The 24,193-nt window shown below is 33.2% G+C and overlaps 1 protein-coding gene across 1 annotated transcript in view; it reads right to left on the bottom strand.

Annotated features, from left to right (window-relative positions):
• Positions 1 to 24,193, bottom strand: part of LOC128213432 (microtubule-actin cross-linking factor 1, isoforms 1/2/3/4-like) — a 173,375-nt gene that overhangs the window by 134,317 nt on the left and 14,865 nt on the right. The window contains exons 4-6 of the mRNA XM_052919119.1: positions 5,197 to 5,286; positions 4,372 to 4,449; positions 3,909 to 4,001 (exon numbers count right to left, since the gene is read on the bottom strand). Of these exons, the coding sequence (XP_052775079.1) occupies positions 3,909 to 4,001; positions 4,372 to 4,449; positions 5,197 to 5,286 (261 nt within the window). The remainder of the gene's footprint in view (positions 1 to 3,908; positions 4,002 to 4,371; positions 4,450 to 5,196; positions 5,287 to 24,193) is intronic.

The following is a 24,193-nucleotide window of genomic DNA, read 5'->3' as shown; positions in this document are numbered from 1 at the left end:
CTGTATTTGAGCCAACATGTATTGTCTGCTTTCATAATTAATGTTTCTTTAATTGAAATGTACCCTTGGATCAGAGAAAGTAGCAGACAGGTTTTGGGCAAATTGTTAGCATTAATTAATGAAATGGGATTGAGGTAAAAAACTGAGCCCTTGAAATTTCTCTAATGTACATTGGACAAACAATAATATTATTATCTTGGTTTATACTTATTTATTTTAGCTGGAATTTGAAGACAGTCGAAGGCTGATATGAATTACTCTAAAGTCCGTTTTCTGGGCGGAAACCTGTATTGTGCCAAGAGAGCATTAGTCTGTATGGGGATTGGACCCATGACCTGAGGTGAGAAAAGGATACCCCTACACCACTCATATCTTATAGGTACTACATTTTATCATCCATGCAGACGCAATGCACAAGAACCTCAAAATATTATAGATTCCCATCATTCCATGAAGTGCCAAATCAGATCTTAAACATGTTTTATAACAACAAATACCTCGATAAAACAAAGACGTCTTTCATGGAACATCAAAATATGATGCACAATGTCCTTCTTCATTAGCAACCATAATTTTCATATTTCCACCAAATATATATACATCTTCAAAATGATTTATGCTTATAATTTCTTATCTCGCCCTCATCATAAAAACAGATGCATAAGCTCGCACATCATCATTTATCTGCACACGGAAATCTTTTGCATCAAATAAAAACTTTGCATTTCTTTTTTAGCTTCAAACAGCTACAGAAATCATAAAATATGCAGACATTAGAATTTTTCAAGAACAGGAACCTTGGAACATCTTTTTTTTTGCCTTCATGCAAATGAAGTTTTTACAAAAGCGCTATGGAGCACACAACAATGTTCATCAGTTATTTTCAGTCGAAACAGGGGAATATTCTGTATTCTGTATTCTTTGCAATAATTAAAGCCCTCTATAGCAATGTGCCTAGCTATACACTCAAACTTTGTTGGCTCAAACTCACATGGATTGGTGAAAAATTGTTGAGCCTCGGAAAATACAAGCCAAGCAGGAAGGCTTACCTTTAAATAAAAGAAATCGGTTCTTTATATTCAGTTCGAACTAACATGGAATTCGAGCCAAGCAAGTTCAAGCCAACAGTGTTCGACTGTACTCTTTTTAAACATCTGTACCACTTTTGAATATCTTGAACGGTTTTTCAAGTTATAAGGCCAAGGTTAAAGTTATTGAATGACAACTACAACGTCAATGCCAACAAAGTCACCTAGAGACTATCACAGTACCGTGACCTTTGTCATCAGTTTTTTATTCATTAACAAAATATTTACAGAATCCAAGTACGTGCATGCAGTATGAACACTATTGCACAAGCTTGTAAAACCATACATCTCATTAGAATTAAGCAATGTTACAACAAAGGAACAATCTTGCAGAAGCTTGTATAGCTATAAAGCGCATTAGATTTAAGCCATGTAATATATACAACGAAGGAAAACTCTTGCACAAGCTTGTAAAATGGTAAAATTCATTCGATTTTAGCAACACATTACAACAAAGAAAAACTCCTGCACAAGCTTGTATAATTTGCCAAAAGTTAAAAATGTTATGTCGATCTGCCGATACGATTTCCGAGATACGATTAAAGAGTATGCAGGCCTAAAAGCTCATTTGAATTAAGTGACATTAGATCGAAGTAAAACTCTTGCACAAACTCATAATGACAAAATATCTTCAGATCAAGAAGTTATCTTAAGAACAAGAAATTATCTTAAGAACAAGAAATTATCTTAAGATCAAGAAATATCTTAAGATCAAGAAATTGTCTTAAAATCAAGAAATATCTTAAGAACAAGAATTATCTTAAGAACAAGAAATATTTTAAGAACAAGAAATATCTTAAGAACAATAACTTTTCTAAAGATCAAGAGATATCTTACGAAATATCTTAAGATCAAGAAATACCTTAAGATCAAGAAATATCTGAAGATTCAGATTTATCTGAAGAACAAGAAATATCATGATAAGATCAAGAATATGAGTTATGTTTCTTCATTTTTTCATTATGTATTCTTAATGACCATAACAGTGGTCATATTCATTTAAACACTACAAGTGACCCCTACCAAAGCTTAGAATCTCTTTAAAACTTTCCTGTCAATCAAAAGAAGATATGGCACACCAGTTATGAAAATTGAAAGGCATTTTCCTAGTTTGTTAAGTTAATGGCCAAAAGTTATGACATTTGATGAATGACATATGTTTGTAGGGAGTTCTGCTCATCTTTAAACAAGCATTTACATAGGGCTTATCAGCTGAAAGCAAAACATTTCTGGCAAAACTTGGGATTGCAAAAAAGGAAGACATAATGCCGTCATTTGTCTGAATTGGTGATTCCAACTTACGTCATTTGTTTAAGACTGATTCTGCTAATTTGTTTGATGTTTTTTTTTTGTCTCTCATAAAACTTTCTGTGCTATTCAAGAAAAAAACTTTTGCTATAATAATAAATTAAATTCCAGTTTTGTGAATCATCACGTCAAATTATTGTTAGCTCAAAAACATATCATTATATGATTTATACACTAAAAAATATTTAGTAAGACTTAATTTCTTAGCACTACTGTGAAATAATAATTTAATTTTCATTGATTTCATGGGTTGGCTTATCCACAAAGATCCAAACAAAATTTTGCCCTTTAAGTCTGAAATCATACTGTCTATGTAAAAGGGTATTCAATAAATAATACTCTGTGTTTAAATAATACTCTGTGTTTAAAAAATACTCTGTGTTGTTAATTGTTATCAACACAATTAGATTCTAGGATCAACAACAAATATTCGGGAAATCAGATTTTTTTTAATATATGGTCGAAAAAACCCACTATGGTTGAGAAGTTTTGCCACGTAGGGTGTGGTTGTACTAGACACCTTTTTATTTAGCCCTGAAGCAATGTAAAATGTCACATTTTTTCTTAACAGAACAGATTTCTAAAATTACACTGCACATCTGCAAAGCTAAGCCTATTCTCAAAATCATAAACAACATCCAAGTAATAATTTTTGATAAATTACCGAACCCAGGAATCCCCGCAGCTTGTAGTATATAATACACCGATAGCAAAAAATATTTGAGTAGATTACAAATGGTACCAAAAAACATCTTGTATCTGCACGATACATCGCAATTTCTCAGACTGATAGAGAAAATAAACCAGTGGGGGGGCGAAACTTTCTCCCTTGCAAGCGCAGCATCATTTGCAATTAGGAATATATAATAAGTTAATAAAGATGATTATGAATGCATTGCATCTGAAACGGTTAGATAATAATAATTATTTTTTCTTTCAAGATGAACAGTTTCAGAGACATAAAAAAACTTCAAAGGCATATATTTGATGGAATTTAAAAAAAACACCTTTATAAATTAATTAATTAATTTGAATGGTACCTTAAATTTACCACACCCTTATTTTTATATTAATATAATCATTAGAGAAGTAGATGACAAAAGATTATTAAAAGTTAGGAACCATAAATTCAATTAATATATTTTAAAAAGCAAATAAGTGATTATTCTTTACAACTTTCATAATTATACAGGAATTGAACAAGATCAAATCTACAATGGGTTGGGATAGGAAACACTTTGCTAAATTGAAACGTGTCATTTTGCACCATTGATATTATCATATGACCAAATATGTAAAAACGGTAGTGGGACTAGGATGGTGAAGGTGGGGCTTGTATCTGTGGTTACTTCTACATCTATATCAATTCCTTAAAGTGTAAATTTCCTGCAGCGTGTAACATTTCTAATCTTGCACCGTAACAATCATGTGACCAAATATGCAAATTATGCAAATAAGGTCATGTGATCTGCAGTGTGTGATGGGAGGGGCATGTTGCCATGGTAATCTTACCTGAAAATGCAGAATAATGGTCCACACGAGGCCAAGGGTCAGTTTGGGATTCCCGTCTACGATCTCGTCTGATCGGATGTTGACAAGTCGGATCTGGATAGGGAACAATGTCCATGTATAAATATTAATGTATCCGCAAGGCAGTAAGAGTTACATTCTCATTTCTCAATAAGAAATTTCCCATGTTTTGCCCATCACTTGTAACCATGGATGTATCTCACATAAAACTGCTGTTATTCAAGTATGTTGTTTTAATGCCTTCCCGAAACATAATCATCTTGAATTCATTTTTTTAGACCAACCTTTGTTAAAAATGAAAATACTATAATAATAACTATTATTTTTTACTAATATTTTTTGATTCAAAAAATCTGAAAACAAAATGTATAATTCATCCAATTGTTATCCAAAGGGACAAAACTCTTGCATTCATACAATTTTACCACCATCCTGGAGTTCTTACCCCTTTCTTGCGGAGAAACTCGAGGGCTATCTGAACATTTTGTATCTGGTGAAACTTCATCCGGCCTCGCTCACGCGGCTGAAATATGATGACAATACAATTATGATGCACTGTGGGAATAAAATATTCGCAGTTAATCTGACTCTCTTGTAAGCAACGCTGGCTTTATTTAACTTGAATTAATCTTCCAATTTCTACATTTTAAGAAGGTATTTTCTACATTTAATTAAAATTATAATGCACGACAAGATGTTCCTCTTTTAAGGCCAATGACTACATTTTTTAAAATGCCACGATCACATCTTACACATAAAATCACAGACATTTTCTGACATTTTCCAGAAACTCATTTAGAAAAAAACTTCGGACATGATTGTTTCTCATGAATATCATGTTCCCGGAAGGTTTGTGTCAATTTGAAGGCTGTTCGTAGTTGATGATATAAAAGTATGAAACATTTCAGAGTTCAGGGTCAGTATATCTAAGGATTGGTTCATGTCAATGCATAATGCATAAACACATGAAAAATGAGAATCACTCCTTAAATCTTTTTATTATTCTATTGTTTAATGTTGTAAACTCAAGATATGTATATTCTTAAGTAAAAATAAGGAAATAGGCATCATTTATCAAGTTTTTGCTTTTAAAGTCAGTGAAAAGAAATTGCCGATATTTAAAACGTCATTTACAATTGGTCAAATGATGGCACTCTTCTTTAATCTGAGTGTGGCAAATGAAATAGAATGAAATAAACAGCCAAGAAACAGGCAGAATGAAAGTCAGTTTTTTTTTCTACTAAAATGACAGGGAGATGTGACTATTTACCAGCGTTTCTCCAGAGAGGACCTCCAGCAGTGACAGCAGGTTGTGGCCATCTTTAAAACCCTCAAATAGGTCCACAATACGCCGACCAGCCTGAAATACACACAAGACATGTAAAAATTATTGTTAATATTCAAATAAAACTGCAAGGGGACTGCCTGTTACCTGTGTTGAAATTAGAAAACATTTTACACATATGAATTCAAAGTGGAAATGCCAATGAAAGATGCTGGCATGATATTAGATGTACAAAAAAATTTAAAATGTCAACATGGGATATGATATCACCACTTTTATAAATAATTCATTAACAAATGGGAAAAATAACATTTAAAATGAAAATATCAATAATTAATATTCATGTTCCCTAATTTCTTATTTGTAAAGTAGAACCATCCGAATAAGACCTCAATTTGATTAAGACTTATAATAGGCATACCAACTTAAAGTCATGCATAAAACAAATAAATAAGGGAGACAATTTTTGTTACACTTCAATACACATCTGATCTTGAAGTCGTTTCCCTTTACATACAAATTTCATATTACATAATTTACTATACACAATCATATCTGAGATGAGTGAATAACTTATTTAAACAACATCTTACAACACAATTACAAAAAAACTATTGAAAATATTGAAACGTAGATCAGGAAAAGTAAATCTCATTTTTTCAAAATTTGGCAAAAACATGATCGTACCAGCCGCATGTTTGAGAGCAAGTGGCTGGCAAATATGAAATTCTTGGCACAAATTCTGGAATTCCTGAATAATTAAGCCATTTGTTTGCACAAGGTGCATATTTCAATTAAAGAGCCGTTGTATAATCAGCTGGGGACTCCCTGAATAGCCTGTAAAAGTCTGTTATTCAATACACAAGGGTGTAATTAATGGCGTAGCTGCATACCAAGAGTGCTGTTGTTGTTGTTTTTTCCAAAAAATGTAGACAGTCTTTAACACCTATCCTCCAAGTATCTTACCCATGCAACATGCGATCATATAAATGTATTGAATAAAGATATATCATGTTTTACAACAGTTTTATTTGTAAATTTAATAAAGTATCTCCTTTTTTAAACTTGTAATAACTATAATTGTATGTAGTACTATTTGAAAGCATTCAAACATTATTCCAGCGCTTAAATAAATTTATATTGCTTCAAATGCATCCCAAACGACCAAGGATGAAAGTCATAACAAATCTCTTTTTTTTTGCTGCAAATGTCACTTCTATTTGCTATGTTGGCAAGCTGTTCCAACCACAGCTACCACTGCTGCTGCACTTACAACATGTACAGAACAAAGAGAACATCTTGAGAGAGATATTGTAATGTTTATAGCATTTTCTTTGAATGAAGCTAGAAATATGATTTGTTGTAATTCTAACAGATGACATGTTCTCTGATCAAAGAAGGATTAATATTTTTTTCCTGAAATCTCACAGAGATAAACATTCCTTATTGGTAATAAACACTAATTGTATAATGTGCAGCAAGGCCAACCCAAAAATAAAAGCGGAGTAAAAATGGTATACCATGTTTGTGGCAAAATTCAAGGGGATCAACTCATGCCCTACAAACAACATCAAACTTAACACACAAAAGCTTGCAGTATAACTGTGAAATTCAGAATCACACAGATTTATGTAATCAAAACCAAAATTGAACTTTTAACCATGCAAAAACAAAATCATAAATACATGAACAGTAACTTAATACAACACTAAAACTAAACACCCAAGTATTCAACATTTTAGAAAAATTTCAAGGCCAAAAAGTGCAAAATGAAATGGGGGAATTACTCCCTAAATGCCTTTGATGAAATCAAATATAAAACATAACACAATAAAAATCACAGTATTCCATGAAATTTGCAGTATTCAATGCCTCATTTCTGCTTAACTGTAAGTAAGGGATGTAATATTGACAAATGGTTCAAAGGGAAACAACTCTTGCCCTTCCTTAAAATCATATATACAAATACTCCATTCAAACATAACATGTACTTTTCAATATTCACAGCCAGAATTATATTGTTTGATTTGAAGTTAAAAATTCAACATAAGGGAGATAAAAAAGATGAATACTGCAACTTAAAGGGGGGTAATTCATGCCCACTACCTAACAAAATACAACATTGATACTTAACACAAATGTATTCGACAATATTCAAGGCCATATATTGTTAAACTTCAATGACAAAACTGAAACAAAGGGGAGTAACAATGCAGTAGCATATTTGTGGACAATTCAAGGGGAACAACTCATGCCCTACAAACCTTTTTGAACTTCCAATGTCGCATATAATCCACTGGTAATGGGGACCACTAGCAAATAAGATATTGAAAATAGAGATATTTTTATCTTATCATTATATTATTAATAATAATATATAATATTATTAATAATAATATATAATAAACAAAACAATTATGGCAAAAACAAGTCTTTTAAACTAACCTCTCATCAAACCAAGATTATTTAAGGATGCAGTATTTTTACCTTTGACAATTATCATTAGTATATTGTATTTTTTCATAGTATTTGGCATTCCTATTTTTCAGCAGCCTCTTTGCTCCAGTTTTTTTTTTTTTTTAAATAAATTTATTATAAATTGGAAGTGCAGCGTATTTGGAAATTTTTTATTTTAACTGATTACATGAAAATCATGTTTACATTCTATTGTTAACCTTTACAAATCTCGATTTGTCATTGTATCTCATGTAGAACACTTTCATGCATTTCAGTTATAAATTGCCGGAGTTTCTCATTTGGTTTAATATCTGACTGATAATTTAACTATTGAAAACTATACTTTCTCATCCTATTATAAAACATTTAAAATTTTAACAATAAAATCACTGCCTTTTGGAAAATCAAACATGTTACAGTCGAAAACCTTAATATAATGATTGCATTCACGTTTTTTTCTTTACTCATTTCAACCGTCAATCAATTACTGCATTTATAATATCTCGTTTTTCATGAAAGCCTGTTTGATCAATGTAATTCAATTACGCAGTGTAAATATTTCTTAAAATATATTTAAATTTCTGAAAAACAGGGTGAGAAAAGAAGACTTTTGACAACTTACGGGTACAGAAAATTATCTTTATTCAGCCTTGGATTAATCTCCATATTAGATGTCTATATAAAAAGACATTCATTTTTCAAAAATGTAAATATCATGAATAAAGCCTTGGTCAATGGCCTGAACAGTTGAATTACTTGTAATAGATAATTTGGCCACTTTCATTTCACCCAACAAAACCTTTGAAGTATTATTTCTATTATATACAATACAAAATGGTAATGCTGTACTATTATGTGAGAGATAAACTAGAAGGGTGTTTGGCATATGAAAAGGTGAAACATTTTCTGGCTTCTGTAAATGTCAGTCAGTTGAAATTAAGGCCAAGAGTATTTCCTTGCTGATAAGCCTTTGTAGTACAAAAGAACATCAAAAGGGGATGTCAATGCTGCTCTGCTCAGTAGATCAAGGGGCATAACTCATGATCAACACAAGCCACAGCTATGCCCTTTGGAACTCTGAACATTTGTACCAAGTTTCATGTGAATATTTTAAACACATTTTGAGTTATAGCCCTGGTTCATTTATTTTCACTATGCCAATGACGGCATGAAAACGCAACGCTATTGAAAGCAAAATAGAAACCCTTGTCCACCTTTGGCAACACAGACTAGAGTTCAAACTCGAGTTCTCCTCGTTGCTATTGTTTAAGTGGTGACATTTGGTTCAATGTCCACCAAACAGCTGTATCGGATGGAAACTTTATTTCCTTACATTCCTAACACTTTCTAAACTTGTTGAAATAACAGACACAGCCTCAATGAAATCAAGACACTATAACCACCAGCCTAAAAGCAAACGAAATTCGAAACCATGTAATCTAATGGCTATAAAAGCAATTTTATGATGACCACCATCTTGACCACTACCCTGACTATTTTAAATGACTTGTCATTGATACCAAAATGGTTTTGACGGAAATTATAGCAAAACTCTTACAAATGAAAATGAAATATAACGTGAAAACAGCATGGATGAGTTAATTTCATGATTATACTACAAAATATTTCAAGATGTAAAGAATGTATGCAAAAATACATCAATGTGCACATGTATATATTATGTAATATAAGTTGAAAAATGAAAGATGATATTTACTTTAAATTTCAAAAATGTTACGGCAAATTAAAGGGGTCAGACAAATAGGGTAACTTGTCTACGCTTGGGTTCCTACACGGGGCATAAAATAGTTACAGCCCAGGATGTACATTGAAATATTAAATTTCAATAAACAATACACCTACTTGATTGAAATTTATTCAACGGAATGTTAATTTCCTTAAGGCCACAACTAAACAAAAAACTTTTGGCCTTTTTTAATTCACATGTTTTTTTTACATCCTAACCTCTTAATTCCATGATGAATAAAACAAACAAAAAATAATAATTACCATTCAGTTGAGGCGAAGACTACTTTTAGGTCGCAGGTTTTTCTGTGAGTGATCCAGAAACATCAAACTAACTTGTTGTTCAATGTGGCCTCAGCTTATGTAACTAACAAATGGATGCATCGCTGTCTGTTGTTTTGTTTGGGTGGAGAACACAAAATACTCTATATAGTATAACATCACTTGGGTGAAAATATTTTCCCTGTTATCTTTACAAAAAAACCTTGAACATTGCCTTTGTGACATTGATCTTCTCTTCAAATCTAGTTTTTGAAATTCATTTTGAAGTGCACGACATGACAGATGACTCATTTCAAGGTTTGATGACGAGCATATTATAACATCTGTGCTTCAGTGACATTTAGCATGTTGTTCTTGGAAAACAGTTATCTCCCATATAATAATATAATCGAGTGCCCTTATGTATCATACATCAGCCTGATTAAACATCACTATCTAGAATGAAACAATCGTTTAGTTGGTATCTTTTAACCTTCAAACTCTCACAGATACAGGAAGTTACATGGTACTTTTTTTGGCCATTCAAGATATCCTACATTTTCAGCATTAAAGGGACTAGACACCAGATGGTCAAAAAATTGGCAAAATCAGTACTAGCCTAGAATTATTAATACAGCTTAGAGTACAAGGCTGATAATACACCTGTTTAAAAACAGAGCATACTAGCTCAGGTTTCCCAGTTTATAGTGATCAAATATATTTGCCATGTGGAGCTCCGTGTTTAGTACAGAAACATATACAAATGCTATCTTTAAATTTACTGGGATTTACGTGGTTGACAAACCCAGCAGATTACAAAATACATGTGTCATTAGCAATGTGATCAGTAAGTAAGCTTCATTGCCTTACACACAACGATATCAATTTTATGTAAGTTTTTGACATTTTTTCTTATTTTTTTGCAATGGTTTCATCTGGTGTCTATTCCCTTTAAGCACTCTTAAAGCCTCTTAGTATTGACATCAGTACAATGTGTGTATTGAAACTAGAACTATGTGTCAGGTCCCAGTCTCTCCAAAAATCCTAACCATAACACATTAAGAAGTGTCCATATTATGAGGATTTGAGAAGGCTTAAAGCCATGAGTCCAACCTTGCATGGTCTTCTTGCATGGTTGAGTGTGACTGTGGGACTGTGATTGATTGATGATGATGATGATGATGATGATGATGATGATGATGATGATGATGATGATGCAGGGATAATTTTAGTGAGCGATTTCGGCGATTTCTTGCATAAAAATCTCTGAAATCGCATCCAAATCGCATAAATGCGAGATATTCTCGCACTTGATCACAGTTTGTGTATTTTGTGCCTTATTCCCCTTTTGTAATTGTTTTACAAAATAAAGCATCGTAGTCGCCGATGGCTTCTTGTTTATATTAATTGAATTACTGACGAATTGCCTCCTCTACTTTGAATGCATTTGTCTTATAAAATGTTTTGATCAATATCGTCAACGCACTTGTTTTCAAGCATTTTTGCGACCCGGAATAAAAAATTTTACGCGGATAACCGCTGCATTTTAAAGGCGTCTACAATATCGGAAGCGTCAAATCAGAAAATGTTGTTTGCATTCCTTGAAATAAAGCCTCTGGATTAAAATAATTTAACAACTGCAGATGAAAACAACAATGGAAAGCCTTCATCTCCCCCAAAAAAGTCAAGCACCTTTCAGCAAAAATGGCTAAATCCTATTTTTTGCTCAAGTATGTTCATGATGTCTGAACTGTTAACAAGTGTTTCCTTCAAACAAGTGTATATATTATATCTTAATGTCTATATATTGTAAATTTTAAAATATATTGATATTCATGCATATATTGTTATGCATTGTTTTATCACTGCGTTATCCATGTTTTATAAAAAATCTCACTGAAATTAAAATTCTCTTACCAATTTTGGACAAATGGGAGCAATTATCTCATTGAAAATCTGACATAGAATTATCCCTGTGATGATGATGATAATGATGATAATGATGATGATGATGATTGATGATGACGATGATGATGATGATGATGATGATTTCATGATTAAAACTGGATATCTGTCATACCGTATTATATCATGCATAGGACGCACTTTTTTACCCCCAATTATCGTCTTAAAAATTGCCTGCGTCCTTTCTATGCTATTAGAATTTCATCTGTTTTTTTCCGAGTCCATTTCAGGTCGAAAATATCGGACCGGGGAAGAACGCGGTAATAGTAAGTATCTGTACTGCGTCACCGAAGAGAACAACTGACATAGGTAAAATCACGCAAGTTAACACACGCAGAAATATATTGAATGTTTACTTTAAAATGATTTATTGAGAAATAAATTGAAAACAAACACGAGTGTTTACTTTTTTACAAAAGGGACGCTACTGACAAAAACTCGATGTGAGTCAGCACTTTAACTAGATTGAGTTATAACGGCAACGGAAAATCGGGAAAGGAGGTGTTTATCAATTAATCGTTGTTCATGATTTTAATGTTTCGATATTTTACAAAACATTTTGTTGTATGTTACTGTTTTAAAAAAATAATAAAGGAATGTGCATAACGCAAAGTAGCATTATTGTCACTATCAAATCTTTTCAAATGTGCGAAGGTGTGAAAAACACCCGCTGTCTGTCATTAGAAAAACATCAATAGAACGAACTATTGCGATGGTAATACCGTATTGTTGTTTGTTCGCACTTTACCCGAGGTGCCTTCTGCTGGCAACGCTAATTACCGACACGCAATAATTATGCTGACATGCTTTAATCCGCGCAGCGACAAGCCTTATCAAAACAATCATTAGTTTTGACATTACACAGTTTTGCAACGGTTGACTGTCATTCAGAAGGCATGTCGGGAGATGCAACGGTTGCAACGATTGACTGTCAGTCAGAACTAGTCTATTACAGCATTTGTACAAGTCTTATATTATGCGTGAATGTTCGCAAAATGTCAAGACATATATCATTGTTGTGTACGCTTAATTACCGAAATACGACGATATTTATCGAAATACACAAGACACTTATCGAAATATGCCTTATATACAATTTTTGTTTGTGTTTTTACTTCAATATATATTATAAATACTTTCCCAACCTCAATTTTTCGGCTCCGATTTTGACATTTTTCCGCTGCGTCCTATCTTATATATTAAGGGGTTTTACCCGTTTTCTCGACATTTTTTTTGCCTGCGTCCTATCTATGCTAGCGTCCTATACATGATATAATACGGTAGATTTCATTTCCTTTAACTTATCAAACCCATTTTCCCAGAATAGGCCATACTGTTTGAATGTTTTGCTGCTTTCTATATGGGCCATGCCCAAAAGGCGACGAAAATGAGCTTGCCCCTCCCCAAAAAAAGCCATTCCCTTCTTACGAAGCTATGTACTGAAAATTAACAAAACAATTTCATTCATGCATCTTGATGTTTTGCACCTTTCAATTCATTTGAATTTTATAAAGTTGTCTTTCTATGTAAAAAGAAGTTTAATACGAACCCCGCATTAGATTTATGAGACCATTTTAAACCTTATTATTATTATTCAACATTTTAAGGATGAGTTTACGTATAATATGTAACACTTATGAATGACAGTGAAATTCAATGTTGCATTTCAGAAAAATGTGCTTAAAAAATAATCTTAGCATGGTTTCTGCACACCATTTGATCAAGATATGTGAAGGTAGGATGAGCAATAAACGCAAGAGTATTTCAATTTTTATGTCGTTTCAACTCTGAAACATCGAATATTTGAATTTCGATTGATCAACAAAGTTTGCACATGTAGAGCACTTATCCCTTGCAGCTGTTGCTTGTTGCTGCAATAAAGTTGTCGTAATTAACAATGAGATTGATGAGCTGCAAGTTGGATTTTCTAAAATCAATAATAATTATCTGGGAAAATCTTACTTGCTACAAAAAAAGTAAAATGACTAAGTAACCTTAGTCATATATATAGAGAGAGGGAGAGATAGAACAATCGCAGTAAAAATATGCCGCCGCAACCGTGATTGGAACCCAGACTGTAGGAGGCTGCCTGTCCATGATGCAATAACCATTAGAAATTGGCTATTTTTCACTCTCTCTCTCTCCCCCCCTCCCTCTCCTCCCTCCCATCCCTCCCCCCTCCCCTTCCCCCCCTCCCCTTCCCCCCTCCCTCCCTGTTTATATATATTGAACAGTAAATTGAACAGTAAATGGTCAATGCCAATAATCTACGACAGCTGTTTCAACTTGATGCCATTTGTGGCGTTTCTAAAGATTTAAGATTGTCAGTGAAGTTTCAAGTAAGGTCCTTTAACGACATCAGAGCCCTGAACTCCTGCAGTGAATCTCAATCATCCTTATTTTAAATACTTTAATATTTGGTAATACTTTTGCTTCAAATGTCATACAAAAACATAAGTGGCTGTTTACCTTAAAATGTGACCAAAAAGTAAAAATCATATTGAATGTCAAAATTACATTATACTATGCAATAGTGTGCTCTTAATTCCCACTTCTGACCAATCAATACCCAATCAAGACATATTTTACAAAGAGTTTTAAGGTAAAGTGCCAGCCATCCCACTGTGGCCCTGGAGTGGGTAAGCCACTTTTCACCTTAAGAAGGGCTTAACTGAATTTTATACAAGCCCCACCGCCTACCGAATTTATCCTTAAAATACTTCATGTCCTGACTACACAGAAATTCAAATAGCCCCCACCGTGGAGACCTATTACCAGATTGTTTATCAATATATCAACCTAAAACGGTTCAAAACAGCTCTTATCGTATGCTTAATATTCCTTAATAAATGATCAGATATTTAATATCAGAAGGCTCATAGCATTTCAGGTCAAAGATTAATCAATTAACAAAGCATGTTCTTAATCCTAAATGCATTTCCTTAAATCAAATGCATACTTAATTTTCTTAAACAGTTTGGACTTTGTACGAAATTCAGTTCAAATTCGAAACCAACTCGAGAGGTTACACAAACTGAAACATCTATTTATCATTCCCCCGTTTTAATTGACAAGTTAAACACCCCGAGTTTTGTCCTTCCAACCCCAAAAATGAACAAAATCTTGCTATCAATCTAGATGCATACCCGATAAAATCTCATATTTCATGGCCGTGTTTTAATGCCAAAACACACATAAATCATACTGCTTAAAGCTATGTTGATTCGTTGTGACATAAAACAATAAGGAGCAATAATATACATGTATACTGCAGTTTCTTCCCTTTAGAAATGAACCTACATTTTCTTTCCTTTTTATGAACCTGCATTTTCTTTCCTTTTAATGAACCTGCATTTTGTTTCCTTTTTATGAACCTACATTTTCTTTCCTTTTAAAGTGAACCATCCCTTGCAAGTAGTCATTCTTCAATTCATTTTTGAAGTAAATCATAAAATATGTGATGCGACAGAGGATCAACACAATACATTAAATTATTGCTGAATCAGACCAGCTTAAGTCATGATATAAAACATGTAAATAAAATATTTCCCATTTTAATTATTTGCTGGTCTTAATTGTTTTTATAATTATATTTATACATTTTTTCATTTTTTTTCAGCCACATTTCTTAAAACACCTAAATAACAGAAAACCTATAACAACAGCCATTAATCAGAGCTTTTGAGCAACTTTGAGCAGACTGTTTTGTCAGACTGTGTGTCAGAAATCACCTGAGGGGCTCACACCGACACAAGACAAATGACCTGAGTAACAATGACCATTCCCCGCCCTGGCTCATTCACTGTAAGGAAAAGATTTTACATTGTTGTGGGCAGCCTATGAAAACAACTGCTTTAAGGCTGCACTCCCACAGATTGACCGTTTTAACACTTTTTTTATTTTTTGGCTTGGAATGAGCCAATTTATGCATTTATGTCTGGAAACGAGTGAAATAAGACTGCTGACAAAAGATCAGAATGCAGTTTTCATAATAACGTTCCAAAATTAATGTTTTATTTGTCTGAACGATCGATCTGTGAGAGTGCAGCTTTAAGAAGTTACACACACTACCATCATTTTTTTGGTCACCAAGATATTTGTACATTATAATAATGAGATGTATTATGGTAATACACCCAACAAGGGTTATTCACCTTTATATCAGCATCTTTTCTTAAAACCAATGTTCCCGATTCAGGATTTTCTCCTCATGAGCTTGTAGATTTCTTGCTATAAAACTTAAAATACATTTTTAAAACCGTGGTTTAGATGATAATGATGTTATTGTCAAGTATTTTGAAAAAAAAATAAATCATAATGTATGTTACAAAATTGTCGGTTCACCTTAAGTTGCTTAATTAAAATCAAGTTTTCTTTTCTATGTTTATTACCTGAAGGAATAATTAAACACCATTATGATATCTAAACTAGGTATAAAGATCGTTTTGTCCGAGGGGAAGACAACAATGTCAACAAGTAATAAAATAAACGAAAATAAAGCAGTCAATTGTTTATACATTATTTATTACACACTGAACTATGACAACTTGAATTAAAAATACATCACTCAGAATTTACATGATTTGGATGAATAAGGCTTGTTCAATCCTAAGTTTGATAACCAACCATAAATATCTCCTTATGGCTGTAAGATTTGGTAAAATGCCCAAATGTAAAATACGTAAACAAACGCGGTATGTATTATAATCAGCAAAAGAAAATGCATGCTTAATTTGTCACTGTATGTGCATGTTACAATGATACAATCATCAAGATCCAACTATTAACAATTTCTAATTATTCAATGACAGGCCCTTTTAACCAAATCAACACAAAATCAGCACTGATCAGTAAGATAGTAGTTGAAACTTTACAAGTCATTCCACTTCAAGACAACCTAGATAACAATTAGTCGTGCCTTAGATCTTAAAAAATATATACTTGTTTGGGTTACCTGAACCTACCTATGACATAGCCACCGACCCTACTTAGTCGTGCCTAAATATTGACAAGGGCTGGTATTCAATACTGGTCTTAATTTTATCTAAGAACAAAGAAGTTAATCAAATTGCTTGGTATAAAAAACTGACCAAAACAGTGAATGGAGTCAATGATGTATGACCAGGAGATTGACATATTGAATACAACCCAAGAGCACCAAAAGTGAATGCAAAAGCTCTTCTATTTTGTCCATTCCATCGAGGGCTTCCATTCAAAAATTGTTAAATTGTTAAAATCAGAGTTATGGGCCTTGACACACATCTGCGTAGTGCCTGACTGCATAATTATGGTCAAGTGTGTACTTCACTTCTCGACTCTTTTTTGAGTTATGGCCAAGATAGAAGTTTTTGCCCAATAGCAAGGAAGAAAACGACACCATGCACACTTGACTTTTTTCTTCCTAAAAAACCCAGAGGAGCCCATAGATGGAGGCTACAGTATAATTTTCAATCAGAGTTATAACATAAGAACACTGACTGTCCCTTAACTCTGAAGAGCATTGAAGTAATCATGATATTTCATATTCTTTCTAATAATACCCATTACTCGAGTGTTATTAAGCTAAATTAAAGACCCCGCCAAAGAGCACAGGAGATCTAAACACACAATATTAGTCATGTGGACTCTTCAACGAACACTTTGTTCTGAATGGGGTACCAATAAAGTAAGCAAACATATCAGTCAGAATTGACCTCTCCCTCAGGACACTGTCGATCTTCTGAACTAAACCGACAATAGTTTATCTTACATCAGTGGAACCATGCTGTGAGTTTAATTTGGACAATCTTGATCAAATACTGCCTGTACAAATAGGAAAACACTGCACTCCAGGATTTTAATTGTGTTATCTGAGCATGGTCACCTAATATCTTGCATCATAGTCTTCTTGCTAGGAAACTCCATGTATTTATCCTAATGACTTCTAAGAAGCAAAAAGGGCCATTTCATACATGAAACATGAATAGGTCCTCTGACATTCAAGGGTTGATATACAATATATATATATCATCCATTTCAAAATGTACCAAATAGCAAACAATTTACCAAAAGCACACTTGGATGGCTAATCATCTTATTTTAAATTTAGTTGACCAAGATTGACCACCAGACAAATATTTGAGCAAGATTGCTGGAACTTGCTAGGAAAATGATGTATCCATATGCTTTTGTTGACTTGTGTGCCAAGTTTCATGTCCTTGAAAGGTTTCCAAGTCGAAGCTTTCACGACAATACCTTGAAGACAGACATTAGTAAAATATGTGACGAATCTAAAATATGATAATAGGCTTTAGTGAAACAATATGTTTTATTACTTTTTTACTAAGACTGAGGAATGTTTAACTATGTAAATAATGAAACATGAATATGAATGAAGCTCATTGTTGTTTAACTGATGTTTTAATTTATACAATCTCTTGCTATGAACGATGATTGCTATTCCGATTTAAATGCTTCAAAATTTATATGAATTAAACTACTTAAAACTAGTTTGAAATCTTCTTTTATGTTATTTAAGTTAATGCTTAATTTATTCAAATTTAAAAAAAAAATCCCGTAAAAAGTAATGCACATTTCTATCATCATAAAAGTACAAAAACATAAAAGGCAGGAAAATAAATTAGAAGAGGACGTGATTATTACAGGCCACTAATAATATAGTCTGTTTTATCGTTACCCAATTGACCAAAAATTTAATACCCGCGACCAAAAAGGGTTTTATCCTCTCAGTTAATCATATTTAATTTATTTTTTTCATTCTGCAATTTTTTGCAGAATGAGTAAAAAAAATAATGTTTTTTTCTACCTACACCTTAATATTTGGGTCAGGTAATGCCAACCAAACTATTTATCAACCATGGCCTTATGCACTGTTTTTGTAGTGATAATGGTTTTGTTTCAGCTTGATTTATTGTCAATGGCTGGTGGCTACTGTCAGTTGTGTACAAGGAGTGTGTCCCCACCTCCACTTTGAGGTTGCCTCTTTGCAAATTCCTTTGCTTGCAAAACAAAAACACCCACAACATAGAATTAAATATGCAGTATAATTTGTGGGGTTAAGCATGGAAGGTACCAATTATGCAACATTAAAATATTGAAGGTTTTGGAACCTTCTGCAATGAGTACCCCATGCATATACAGTACTGAAACCAAAGATGTTTTTCTTCCGTCACATTATTATTTCTTAATTCATAAATACATGATTATTCTATATAAAAAGGTGTTATGTTGATTTTATGTTTATTTATGATGAGCAACTATATATCTACACTTGTACGGGCTAAAAAGGTTCTGTTCTGTTCTACGATGGGTGTTCTGTTTTGTCTTATGATGGTCATTTTGTTCTGTTTAATAATGGTTGTTCTGTTCTGTTTTATGATGGTTGTTCTATTCTGTTTTATGGTGGTTGTTCTGTTCTGTTCTATGATGGTTGTTCTGTTTTGTCTTATGATGGTCATTTTGTTCTGTTTAATAATGGTTGTTCTGTTCTGTTTTATGATGGTTGTTCTATTCTGTTTTATGGTGGTTGTTCTGTTCTGTTCTATGATGGTTGTTCTGTTCTGTTGTATGATGTTTGTTCTGTTGTATGATTGTTGTACTGTTCTGTTCTATGATTGTTGTACTGTTCTGTTCTATGATGGTTGTTCTGTTTTGTTCTATGATGGTTGTACTGTTCTGTTATATGATGGTTGTTCTGCTCTATGCTGGTTGTTCTGTTCAATGATGGTTGTACTGTTCTGTGATGTGGTTGTTCTGTTCTATGATGGGTGTTCTGTTCTATGATGGGTGTTCTGTTCTATGATGGGCGTTCTGTTATAGGATGGGTGTTCTGTTCTATGCTGGGTGTTCTGTTCTAGGATGGTTGTTCTGTTCTATGATGGGCATTCTGTTCTATGATGGTTGTTCTGTTCTATGATGGTTGTTATGTTCTATGATGGGTGTTCTGTTCTATTATGGGTGTTCTGTTCTATGATGGTTGTTCTGTTCTATGATGGTTGTTCTGTTATATGATGGTTGTTCTGTTCTATGATGGGTGTTCTGTTCTAGGATGGTTGTTCTATTCTGTTCTATGATGGGTGTTCAGTTCTATGATGGGTGTTCTATTCTGTTCTATAATGGATGTTCTGTTCTGTTTTATGATGGATGTTTCAGGTATTTGGTGGTATTACAATTAAAATTACAATGTAACAGTATATTACACTTAAAGTGACAAAAGTTTCATGTATATACAAAACATAGTGGCATACATCGTCTACCTCCTATTACCTAGATGTCCAGAGTTTAATACCCGGCAGAACTGCACTGCTCCTATAGAGTTCGTAACACAACGTTTAAGAGCAATTCACATCAACTTGCTTTACCTTCTTAACGAAATAAAAAAAAAAAAAAATTGAACAAGCATTATACACCCACTGTCAAAATTGAAAGCTGTCATGGACTCCACATGTTATTACTGATATTATAGTGCTTAAAGTGCATCGTACCTGGGACAAAACCATTTAAATTGCAGATAATATGACATGCAACATAAAAATCTTTTTTTTTTAATACCACATAATATATGATGTGGGCGTGTCAATTTGTAGGGCTATATAGAGATTATTTTGGTGATCAACAAGTGACGAAAACATCCAAAAAAGAGTGGGAGGTCAAGTAAATGATTATTTAAACAAACTGATCGTTTTTAACTATGCAAACACTTACAGCAAACTTTAGAGTCACAGAACATTGATTACCAATCATTATGAGATGAAAAACATTTAACAGTTCAAATATTTTGGTCAGTGACTTATGTTAATATTTTGTAATTTTTTTTATCTTGAAATGCCATAAATTATGAAGTGTTTAATGGATTAAAATAAACTAGGGCCGTCTTATCCCATACACTTAATTTACGATCACTTTTTCGAATCAGCATTTTTAAATTAAGTTATAATTTCTTTTTAAAAGTGATTATCATTATTTGTTAATTTTGGCAAAGATTGATTAATATTTCAAGCTTTTTTTCTTTTTTTTCAAATTTAATTTATGACATTCACGCACTATCTAACAGAAAATCAAAATAATGTGGCCTAATTTTTCATCATTCAAACTTTTTCTACATCAACTAATGTGTGTTCTTCAATTAATGTGTAAATGCCACTCAATGGACTTATATAATAAACACTCATGAGTTATGACTTTAGTAATGAATCTCTTTAGCACTATTAACATAACTTAGAAATAGATTAGTTTGTAAATACTGGAGAAGTGGTTCTGGCTTATCATAACATTTCCAAGGAGGGTGATGGCTGCTAATTACAGTAAGGTCACATATTACTTAACCCATAGAATTCTATGATGCGTTAATAATCACCCTTACAATATGCTTAAAGATAGTTCAGTGCCACGATAGTGCAGGTATAATATTAACAACTCTGTACATATAGCTGGCCTGGTAGAATGGTAGGCAATGAGTGAGTCACTCCAATCCAGCCCTAAGTCGTTGGTTCGTCGGTCGGTCAGACAGACAGACAAAAAGTCCAGTCCAGACAGACAGTCCAGTCATGTCCAGTCCAGTTGGATAGACAGACAGACAGACAGACACATCTTATGCACAGACAGGACACACATACATACATATACACACAGACATATATTGCCAAACCCAGACAGAAACAAACCAGACAGAAAGAAGACAGACAGACAATCAAATATCACTAAAACACAGACAGATAACTTCAGAGAATCAAACGGACAGCAGAAAGACAAACAGTGGGAGAAATATTAAAGATAGAAAGACAGAAGACAGATGGCATACAATAAAAGACATTACAGCAAGGGGCTGCAAGTGACGGATGAACTAAAGGCAGACAGACAGACAGCAGTAGTGTGGCTGACCAACATAATATAATTATAAAGCCCATGATCAAAAGCCATGACTTCAAACATCAATGATTCTTCTGAATATTTCTTTGATTTCAACACAGGAATGAGAGATTTTTTTAATTTTGTTTTTCCAATATTTCTATGAGAATGTGCAAGTCATCATGGCATCTTTTCTTATGCAGGACATAATTGGTGACTTTGTCAAAATTAAGCCATTTTATTCTTATATGTAAACTTGTAACAGCTGAGTGTGGCGAATAAAAATATCAAAATACTATTTTACACAGTAGTGAACAAATTTTAAGTTTAACACCTTAGTGGGGCTATTACGAGCTGTGATTTTAATACCCTCAGATATTTGAATGGTATTTACATTTCTTACATCGATTTATTTGCAGTAAATATACATGTATAAAAGAGTAAGGAGTTTCAGGTTAGAATGTTCACCCCACTAACAAATTGTAAGGTAAACAAGATCACACTTCATTAAGCAAAATACAGCTTTAAAGGTTGACAGGCAAACGTTATAATTTCAAATCATGTAATATTATACAAATCTTAAGGTGACAGTTTACTAGTGTAACCAAATTCAGATTAAGAAGTTACTTACATTTAAAGCTAAGACTATCAATATGCATTTGTTACCAAACAATTTGACACTCATCATATTAAATTGACATAAAAGTGAATTAATTTATAATACTTATTTAATGATTATACAATTTCTGCAAGAATGTTTTAGGTTAAACTTTATTTATTTTACAACAATTTTGAAGAAAGTTATACTAACTTATAGTAAGTTACTCTGGTGGCACGATGTTGCGCGAGAGTGTGGTCTTGTGTTGTTTGTATGTTTTACAAATCGCAATATATGCTAATTTATAAATACTTCAAAGAATTGGCATGCATGCTGGCTGCATATGAAACCTTAGAAAATCATTAACTACCAATGACATTAACTTTGACACTGCCAACAAATTTGTCATTCCGGATTAGTAGAAATCTTGGAATTGTTTCACGACTGAGCTAGTGACAACACCTTTGGGAATCTATTATTCATGAAGGCTGAAATTGAATTGTTTGTACTTCACACAGACTTCTGAATCCAATATCAGATATACAGCAATTTATTAGCTAAATGGCAAATTATACGTGTCCTTCGTTGCAACACAATTAACATGAACATGTCATTTAATGAAATGAAGGAAAAATGATTCACAACATATTTTATTATAAAATTATCATGTAAGAATAAATATTTCTGGTCGAGAAATCAATACAATCAAATGAAAATCATTTAATATCATTATCCTGAATGTTATAGGATTTAGCAAATTAATTAAAATGCAATTTGTATGCACATAATTTGTATGCACAATGTTGCAAATCATCTATTTATCATATCACTTTTTACATTTAAAAGAAATATGACCAATGTTTAGGTGATGTTTAAGCATCCTTAATTGTACATTTTACAACATCACGTAATGGGACTTTCATAAAAGACAAAAATTAATGTAAAACCAACATCAGGGATGATAACAGAGCCAAGTTGCCAATCCTGAAAATGTCTGCGTGGGGTTCAGGGGGCCGCTTTAGGGTCCCGATGGGTCCAGGGCAGAGCCCTGGTGGGGGGACAAGGGGGGGGCGAAGCCCCCCGAAGCTTTCCATATTTCAGGGATTCTAATACCCTTTTTTGCCTTAGAAAAGTGTTCAAGGAGTACACCTTTTGGTTTGGTAGATATAATCATGTTCAACACGAGACATCCACAATCAGAACAATTATCAAGAATCTTAGCAGTGAAGTTTAACACCTTTGTCTTTAAACAAAGTTAAATTTACTTTTTTTACCTGAAGTCACAGGCATTAGACAAGAACCTGACATTTTGGTTCAGTTGTCCACTTCCCATAAAACTCAACTGGCTATGATCAAATGCCTGTGTATGAACAGTCTACACTGTGGGATGTTTGATTTATAATAATGAACAACATATCAATTATCATGCTTGCAAATGTTCATTGTAAAAGTGGTATTTATTCAATTTTTATGTATCATTAGAGTATTTATTCAATTTTCTGCACATTTGATGAGAATATAATGTTATTAATTATTATATATATGATTCAAATTAATATCCAAACGGTACTTAAATGCTTTGGCAGCATAGCCGTTGTGGACATGGTGGACATTGATGTATTCTGGTCCTCAAGCCAGATTTTTCCCCCTCATGGTGTTACATGAGTCCAGCAGCACACAAACTAGATTGTCCCACGGCAGTTCAAGTCTCTCAACAGGCTTTCAAATTCTATGAAAATTGATTTAGAATCAGCCCTTGTGATTTTTAAGGAGGCCAAATGTCTCAACACTATTTCTTTCTCTATAGCAGAAAAAAAGCTGCAACAGTTTTCTCATTGTTTGTGTTTGTTGACTTGTCTTAGTTGAAACAAAACAGAGATCCATTAACTCCTCCACATGTTCATCATTGAAATGGCTAGCCACTCCACTCCGTAAGTCATCTTGTATGATGCTGTAAACCTTTGAAGTTTTAATTCGCTGAGAGCTTTTGTATCTTGGCAAGTGTCACTACTACTGTGGTGCCAGGGAGCATGTTCAGCCATTAGTCCAAATAGTTCAGCCATAAGTCCAAGTATCATGGCCTCTGGATTGAATTGTCAGTCATTGACA

This window comes from Mya arenaria, chromosome 13, assembly GCF_026914265.1.
Source record: "Mya arenaria isolate MELC-2E11 chromosome 13, ASM2691426v1".
NCBI lineage: Eukaryota > Metazoa > Mollusca > Bivalvia > Myida > Myidae > Mya > Mya arenaria.
Note: the sequence above shows the minus strand (reverse complement) of the source record. Positions and strands in the feature narration are given on the sequence as shown.